Source organism: Mesoplodon densirostris, chromosome 16, assembly GCF_025265405.1.
Source record: "Mesoplodon densirostris isolate mMesDen1 chromosome 16, mMesDen1 primary haplotype, whole genome shotgun sequence".
NCBI classification, from domain to species: Eukaryota; Metazoa; Chordata; class Mammalia; order Artiodactyla; family Ziphiidae; genus Mesoplodon; species Mesoplodon densirostris.
Window position 1 is genome coordinate 43,135,469 of NC_082676.1, and position 8,737 is coordinate 43,144,205.

Below are 8,737 nucleotides of genomic sequence, written 5' to 3' on the forward strand. Positions count from 1 at the left end.
AATGATAATTCAAAAAAAGAATATAAAATTTTATCTTCATTTGAATATTGCGTTTGGAAAAGGGAACATAAAGTCAAAACACTTTATGTGGAATTATGAATTAATTTTACTTTGTTACGCTGCTCCGTAAGAAAAATAATATTAAACGTATTCCTCTTTATTTTATTTTATTTTTAAGAGACCCACAGCTACTTGCAAAGGGTTCTCAAGTAACTGACCTCAAGTCCCACTTTTTTTTAAGGGAGATATGGATGGACCTGGACTCAAATGCTGAACCTTGGGGTAATTTCAAAAGGCAAGGTCTAAGATTTGAGGTTTACAGGTGCTACTCCTGGAAAGGACCAAAAGTCCTCAACACACGTGGGTAAGGGGGAGAAGCAGTTTTCTCTGTCTTTTGCTTGAGGTTAGAAGCATAGTTCTAAACTCATCTCCTAGCCTCAAAAGGCAAAAGCCAGGTCACGAGCAGGGATCAGTCCTCCCTTGCCCCCAGCGGCACCAGTCCCGGGCTGACAAGAGCATCATACTCTGGAGGAAGGGGCCCGAGGGTCTCAGAAAAACGGTTTCCTCCCTTCCCACCCCACGAACCTTACCCGCCTGGGGACCTTACCCATTCTCCTCAGAGCCCGAGCCCTGCGGCCCGACAAGACACCAGGACTGCGGACCTAAGAAACTTATTGTCCGGCGTGGATACTGGGAGACCACCAGAAGTACCTCGCAGCATTAGCTCGGTGCCCACAGTCGGAGGACCTGGGCGCAGCCATGCCACTCGCAGACCTGTCCGGATTGGCTCAGAGGAGGAAGGGGGCGGGCCCAGAGAAAAACACCGCCCAGAGCTCCCGGCGAGGAAGCGAGAATGTTGCCCGCGGCTCAGGAATCCGAGCTTGAGAGTTAGGGGCGAGTCCCGAGAGAAGCAGGGAAAAAAGGAGGGGGTGGGGGAGGGAAAATCGGCGTTTAGAGACTAAGGGCATCGCCAACCGAATGCAATCTGTGAGCCTGTTTGAATCTCATTTGAAACACACCGACTGTAAAAAGGCATTATTTAGGGGAAATTTGATTATGGACTAGCTATGAGACTCTATTAAGGAATTATGGTTAATCTCGTTGGGTGTAGTTGTTAGGAGTTTAGACTGAAGTATTTAAAGCCAAAACTTTATGATGACTTGCTTTAAAATACTCCAACAAAAAAAAATGAGGGAGAATGAAACAAGAACGGCGAAATGTTGATAATTGTTGAAGCGGAGTGATGGGTACATGGCAGTTCGTTACACTTTTTTCTCTACGTTTTTTGTGTTAAAACTTTTCTATAACGAAAGGGTAAAGTGGGCGTGGCCCGGAACTCCGCGGAACTGTGAGGCTCCCGGCGCTGAGTTTCCACCCGGTCACCAAACGTTAGCTCCACCAACCAATCAGAGCTCTTCCGTTTATTCTGGAAAGAAAATTACGTCAAGGAAGAGCCCCTCTCTTTCCGGGCGCGGAAAAGTGTCGTAAAAGCCACATTGCGCAGGCGTTCTAGCTCCGTCTTCCTCTCCAGGTTTTCGCAACACCTGACGCCTGCGCAGTAAGTTGCGTGGGTGTATTGGGGCGGTCCAGTTAGTAACGGCGCTGCGCAGTCCGCGGGCGCTACTGTGTCGCGCGCCGCCGGGTGGTTATATCGAGGCTCAGTTGGCCCTCAGGCCGGCGGCGTGGGTCTGCCTTGGGTCGCCGGACCCAAGGCCTGTGAGCGGCCACGATGTCGATCTTCACCCCCACCAACCAGATCCGCCTGACCAATGTGGCCGTAGTACGAATGAAGCGAGCCGGGAAGCGCTTCGAAATCGCCTGCTACAAAAACAAAGTCGTGGGCTGGCGGAGCGGCGTGTGAGTGACACTCTCCCTCTGGGCCCTGGCCGGAGCTGGTAGCCTCAAAGGCGGCCTCCCTCTGGTCGTCTAACGAATGGGCCCAGCTGGGGTCTCGCCAGGGAAGGAAATGGGAATCTTACCCCTGCTGCCCGGGCTTAGGGTCTAAACCAGACGTTCCCTTTTTTGTTGTTTGGTCGGTTTGGTTTGGGGCTTGGTTTTACTTTGCTTCCCGGGTGTCATAAAAGCCACAGCCAAGAAACCCCCATAATTGTGGTCCTTTTGTCAGAATAATGATCAAGGCAAAGGGCCTGGTCTTCCAGGTGCTTCTATAGTTCGTGCGTTTGTCACAGATCTCAGCCCAGTAGTTCCACTGAAGTGCGTACGGTCTTCACTGCTGCCATCTAGGGCCTGGAATTCCTTGGCAGCAGCCGGACCCCACCCTTCAGTGATGGCACACATATTCCCGCGACGTTTTTCACGTCAGTAACTGCGAATGCAAATGGGGTTCTGGATTACGAAATGGCCCCCTGGAACCGAGGGTCATTTAGGAGTACTTGTTGTTTCGTACTATTCATATCGTCGCCGTCTTGTATTTAAATGTGAATGAACTTAGAAGTTTCAAGCATACTCACTTAGGACTTTCTCTCCTGTCCTCCCAAGGGAAAAAGACCTTGATGAAGTTCTACAGACCCACTCAGTGTTTGTAAATGTCTCTAAAGGTCAGGTTGCAAAGAAGGAAGATCTCATCAGTGCGTTTGGAACGGATGACCAGACTGAAATCTGTAAGCAGGTGGGTTCTAACAGTTGCAGCATAATTGACCCTAATATCCAGTAGTATTAGATATTAGATTACAGGTATGTTAAACTTTATAAAGTACTATTTTTTTGGAGTGAACAGTTACTATGCAATAATTCGATCTGTGCAACATCACTTTTAATAATTCAGGACATGGATATTTTTTGCCAAAGCCTCCAGAAATCAGATTTCCTACTAAACTGCCTTATTTTGTCCATTTATATATTTTTAGTGTAATATACCTGAAAATAGAATTCCTTTTCAAGTATTTCATCATTTACACCCTCTGCTAAGATTACCTTTACCCCATCCCCCATCTAAATAAGTAAGATTTTGGAACAAGATAATCCCTTTAGGCAAAGCTCAAGTTATTACCAAATATCAGTAGCTGAAGAGGATGAAATTTAATTTTCTCCCCAGTTATTAATTCCTGTGGTTAGTTAACAAATAGTGTGGAATAAAGATGTTACTTTTCTTAAACTTGTTGGGTTTTTTTAAGATTTTGACTAAAGGAGAAGTTCAAGTGTCAGATAAAGAACGGCACACACAGCTGGAGCAGATGTTTAGGGACATTGCAACTATTGTGGCCGACAAATGTGTGAACCCTGAAACAAAGAGACCGTACACCGTTATCCTTATCGAGAGAGCCATGAAGGACATCCACTATTCGGTCAAACCCAACAAGAGTACAAAACAGCAGGTGAGTTGTTTTTTAATGTCAAAAAGTGTCCATGAAAATCAGTGTTCTCTGAGGAAAACATTAAAATAGTTGGTCTGTAATAACAAAATGGCACTACTTGGAAGCAAGTGGGAGAAGGTTTTGGGTAGAGGGGAGGGGAACGATGGAGGTTTTAGAGTGGAGTGATGGAATTTGTTTTAACTATACACAAATATACTAGGACTCTCATCTTCCTATCCAAGTCAGACCTTTAAAGAGAAAACTTGGATTCTTCCAACAAGGACCTACTGTATAGCACAGGGAGCTTGGCTCAATATTCTGTAATAACCTAAATGGGAAAAGAATTTGAAAAAGAATGGATACTTGTATGGGTATAACTGAATCGCTTTGCTGTACACCTGTAACTAACACATCATTTTTAATCAACTATACTCCAATATAAAATAAAAAATGTTTTTACAAAGATAAAACGTGGATTTTTAAAGCATCATTTTAACCCCAGTTGTTAGATTTTTTTAATGTTTGTATAATAACATACATTATAAAAGTCACCCATTTAAAGCCTACAATTCAGTCATATACTCACAAAGTTTTTGCACCCTTCCCTGCTACCTAATTTGAGAACATTTCGTCACCCCAAAATGAAACCCTGTACCTGTTGGCAGTCACTTCTCATTCCCCTGTCTCATAAGGAGGGAATAAGGCAACTGCAAATTTTATTTGTTTTAATTGACTTGTGTATTCTGCACATTTCATATAAATGGAGTCATACAGTATGTGGCCCTTTCAAGGTTAATCCATGTTGTAGCATCTATCAGTACTTTTTTCCTTCTTAGGACTGAATAATAGTTCATTGTATGGAAATACCACCTTTTGTTCATTCATCTGTTGGTGGACATTTGGGTTGTTCCCACTTTTTAGCTATCATGAATAATGCTGCTGTGAAATTGATTACAAATTTTTGTGTGGACGTATGTTTCCATTTCTCTATACCCAGGAACAGAATTGCTAGCTCATATGGTGACTGTATTAACCTTTTGAGGAATTGCTCAGCCAGTTTCCAAAACAGCTGAGCCATTTTACATTTCCACAATCAGTGTACAAGGGTTCCAGTTTCTCCACATCCTCAGTGATATTTGTTATTGCCTAACTTTTTGATTATAGCCATCCTAGGGGTATTGTTCTGGTTTTGATTTGCATTTCCCTAATGACTGATAATTTGCGCACATTTTTGTGGGCGTATCGACCCTTTGTCTGTCTTCTTTGGAGAAATCACTCTTCAGATCCTTTGACCATTTTTTAGTTGATTAGTTGTCTCTTCATTATTGAGTTGTAAGAGTTCTTTATATATTTTAAGATACTAGTACCATATCAAATGCACGACTTGCCAATATTTTGTCATATTCTGTGGGTTGCCTTTTCACTTTCTTGATAGCTTTTTTGTTTGTTTGTCTGTTTTTTGTTTTTTTTGCGGTATGCGGGCCCCTCACTGTTGTTGCCTCTCCCGTTGCGGAGCACAGGCTCCGGACGCGCAGGCTCAGCGGCCATGGCTCACGGGCCCAGCCACTCTGCGGCATACGGAATCTTCCCGGACTGGGGCATGAACCCGTGTCCCCTGCATCGACAGGTGGACTCTCAACCACTGTGCCACCAGGGAAGCCCCTTGATAGTTTTTTGAAGAACAAAAGGTTTTAATCTTGAAGCCCAATTTATCTGTTTTTTTCCTATGGTTGCCAATGTTCGTCATGTCATCAAAGAAACCATTGCCCAGTCCAGCTAGATTGAAACTGCTTTGTTTTGAATACCTTCTGCAGTAATGCAGCAGAAGAAGCAAAGAAATTACAAACATTTTTAATTTTGTCTTGATAGGCTTTGGAAGTGATAAAGCAGTTAAAGGAGAACATGAAGATAGAACGTGCTCACATGAGACTTCGGTTCATTCTTCCAGTGAATGAAGGGAAGAAGCTGAAAGAAAAACTGAAGCCACTCATCAAGGTTATAGAAAGCGAAGACTATGGTCAACAGTTAGATATTGTAAGATTAACGTACTCTCGTTTCTTTGCTTCCACGTTACCAAAATAGTTTCTTCTCTAGTCATAAGTCTGTCACAAACTTTTAGAAGGTGTGAACAGTAAGATATTTCCGGAAACATCTTAACTAGAATTAGGTAAGACAGTCAAGGTCTCCGTAGAACCAAATTTTCATTAAGAACACTTACAATTTTTGTTTGCTTTTTTAGTTAAATTATTCATGATAAAATGATTTGGGTCAATGCTTATTTTCGATGAGGGAATATATTTTACAGTGAGTCTTCTATTAATGAGGAAACTGGAAATAGGACTAAAAGTTTGTCAGTCTCATTTACCACAGAACATTTTAAAGAAGCAGCAAAAACATCATGTCTTTGGGTCCTCACCCCGCAGCTTCAGACATCGTGTAAATTCAGCTGTCTGCAGACCCACGTCTTAGAGCTTTATAGCTTCTTGACAAATGAGCTCTAGAGGACTGTTGCACTTTCCACTGTAGATGTAAAATAACACATCTGACACTCTCTGAAGTTCTAAAATCTTTGCAAAACTTTGCACATGGTTTCTAAATAGGCATTCCACCTCTTTTTTTTCCTTCAAATGTGGATACAAAGAGATCATTTCATTGAACTGTAAATTTTAACGCTAAATTTTAGTATGAAAAGGACCGTAGCCTTCTAATCCAGCCACTTCATTTTACAGCTGAGGAATCTGGAAAAGACCTCAACAGGGAGAATAATGCCTTGTCACAGGGGCCTGCGTGCATACTTAAGGGCAGAGGCTGGACCAGAACCCAGCCCGCCATCCTGTGCGTTGTCTTATCTGTGGTTGTAGAGAGACCTGGAAAGTATGGTGTGTTTGTCTCATAGGAAGTGAAGCTGTGTCCATTCTATGGTACTGCTCTTCCTCATGTGGTCAACAGCTGTGTTCAATGTTTCAGGTGTGTCTCATCGACCCTGGCTGCTTCCGAGAAATCGATGAGCTCGTAAAAAAGGAGACAAAAGGCAAAGGCTCTTTGGAAGTACTCAATTTGAAAGACGTGGAAGAAGGAGATGAGAAATTGGAGTGACAGTCATCAGTCTCTTCAGCTGTCAAATACTAAAGCGTTTTCATTTCCCACAGCCCTGTTTTCTTTTTGTGATCTGCCAAATACTTGCTCAGATGAGTTGACACTTTCCACCTTTGTGGCAAACATGTACACAAAAAGACTTTCCTAAGTAAGTATTATAATGTGGGATTCATTTAGTTTTAATTATCAAGTGGGGTTTTAGGCAAAAGTGAAATACAGAGTCCAGAGTAGCATTTTGTTACTGCCTCATGCCTTTGAGCTTTGCAGGGTGAAAGTTATTTGAGACAACTCTTGTGGATAAAAAATAAATTTTGTACGTTATAAGAAAATAACTTTGGGAGGATATATCTGTATGACAGAAAGGGAGGATTTGCCAAAAAAGAAAACGTGTAATGTCTTATTTCTACTTAATGATATGTGTGTATAGGGGTAACTGTCTCATGACCTAATACAAAGCGTGGATGATGACTTCTTGATTTTCTGAAAAGTAGATAGATGATGACTGTGCAGGACATCAATAATATTCATCAAACATGCTGCCATAGCCTAGATTATTCTTGGTAAAAAATACAGCCATTTATTGCTAATTCTTAAAGTTTATAATATATATTACTAGAGTTGAAAATATATGTAATCAATAAAACCACTGTTTATTTTTGTTAAACTATGGCTTGTATTTCTAGACAGCTTCCTAACTTTTTCTTTTCTCTGCCTCTTGTCTGGTAGGATGGGAGAGTTCTTAGCAGGATTAAACAAGTCAGGAAGAGGAGTGCCCAGAACAGGGCCTGTTCTGTTAAATACCTGGTAAATCTTAGGAATATTATTTGGGATGTAATTGAACTTGAGTGTTTTAGTATTTGAACACTTAAATAGACAATGTGCAAGTTTTTTTAAATCTACTTATCCTCAAAAGAGATAGTCTAGAATACAAAGTAGGGTTTCACTCAAAATAAACATACAGATGTATCTTATGCACAGAAGTTTTTAAGTGAAAAAGAGTTCTTGACTTGAACAGTTCCTGATTGGTTGATTGAAGTCAAACATTTTTCTCATAGTGTTGGAAGAAATATTCTTAAGACACACTTTCTTTCATGCTGAAATTGAACTACTGTTCTGATACAGTCTTCAAGATGACCCCCTCACTGATTCCATCTTACTTACATAGTTTGTTGTTTTACAAAAGTGATCTAAACTTGAAGTCCCAGGAAATTATTTGAACCAATGAAGTTTACACTTTATTTCTAGCTTAAACAGTTAAAGCAACGTTTCAGGTTGAAAGTCATAATTACTAAAAATGTTCAAGAGCTGCATCTCGAATAGAAAAAGATAAATGTTACCATAACATTGCCTTAAGTTTTTCCCATTCTCATACTCATTTCTTCTAAAACGCTGGAACTTCAAGAAGTGTCACATGTAATCAGTCATGTTCCTGAACCTATAGAAAATAAAAAAATTTCTACCTTATATCAATCTCATTATTCAGAAGTAGTTTAAAAGTTTGGTTCATAATTATCTTCCCAGTAGCACTGCTATAATGGATTACCTTAAGGATTATCAGTTTATTTTGCTTTTTCAACGCAAGCTTTATTGTGTACATTTGGTCAGAATGACGTTTCAGAATTAAACCTCTCTATTAGCAGAGCTCTTCTCTTTGAAGTTTCCCTTGTACCCATACACAACTATTTATTCCAGCTTATGTAACCTCATACCACTTTGAAATTCCCTCGTTGGGCTTGATTTTTGCCCTACCTTGTGTTATAGAGAGCTGCTTAAACACCTGCCTGGCACGCTAGATTGTGAGCAGCTCAAGGGCAGGAGGTTAGCCAGCTGTGTGTATCCCTCCATGGTTTGGACCTGGTAGTTGTGGAATAAGCGTCTGTGGTGGTATATGCATACTCTCTCGGTGGGGGTCCCTTGCATCAGAAGTGAGGACAGGTAATGACTTTTTCAAATCCATCTTTAAAGCTCCATTGAGTTTTTGTCAGCTAAGCCAGAGCCTCCCACCGTTCATACCCAGGCATGCTGCTGTGCCGCTGGTGGTTTGTGTCTGCACAGATCCCCTCAGTCCTGAGGGCTTTCATCTCTGCCTGCAAGCAGCCTTTCACCTTTACCCCAGGGTGTCATACGCACATATTCTGTGGGGCTGTGATAGGGGAAATTGGGTAGCAGCACTCATTATTATAAACAGTAGCCACACACATGATTTTAACCTGCAGGCTACCGTTAAGCCCACATCATGAGGTCCCTATGATTTTGGTAATAGTGCATTTCCTTATTTAGAATTTTTTGTGTACTTGCTCTTAAATTACTGAAATTTCAAGGTATTG

At 41.4% G+C, this 8,737-nt stretch overlaps 2 protein-coding genes across 5 annotated transcripts in view; one reads left to right on the forward strand and one right to left on the reverse strand.

Annotated features, from left to right (window-relative positions):
* The window catches only part of LOC132476085 (S-adenosyl-L-methionine-dependent tRNA 4-demethylwyosine synthase TYW1), a 211,834-nt gene extending 211,061 nt beyond the window's left edge, over positions 1-773 (reverse strand). For all 4 annotated transcript variants that reach the window (XM_060077809.1, XM_060077807.1, XM_060077806.1 and 1 more), the window contains exon 1: positions 608-773. In XM_060077809.1, the coding sequence (XP_059933792.1) occupies positions 608-611 (4 nt within the window). In that variant the 5' untranslated portion in view covers positions 612-773. The remainder of the gene's footprint in view (positions 1-607) is intronic.
* Positions 774-1,562: 789 nt separating this feature from the next.
* Positions 1,563-7,874, forward strand: SBDS (SBDS ribosome maturation factor). The gene is made up of 5 exons (XM_060078565.1): positions 1,563-1,857; positions 2,500-2,629; positions 3,135-3,335; positions 5,184-5,348; positions 6,282-7,874. The coding sequence occupies exons 1-5, from the start codon at positions 1,730-1,732 to the stop codon at positions 6,408-6,410; spliced, it is 753 nt and encodes a 250-aa protein (XP_059934548.1). The 5' UTR covers positions 1,563-1,729; the 3' UTR covers positions 6,411-7,874.
* Positions 7,875-8,737: the final 863 nt, after the last annotated feature.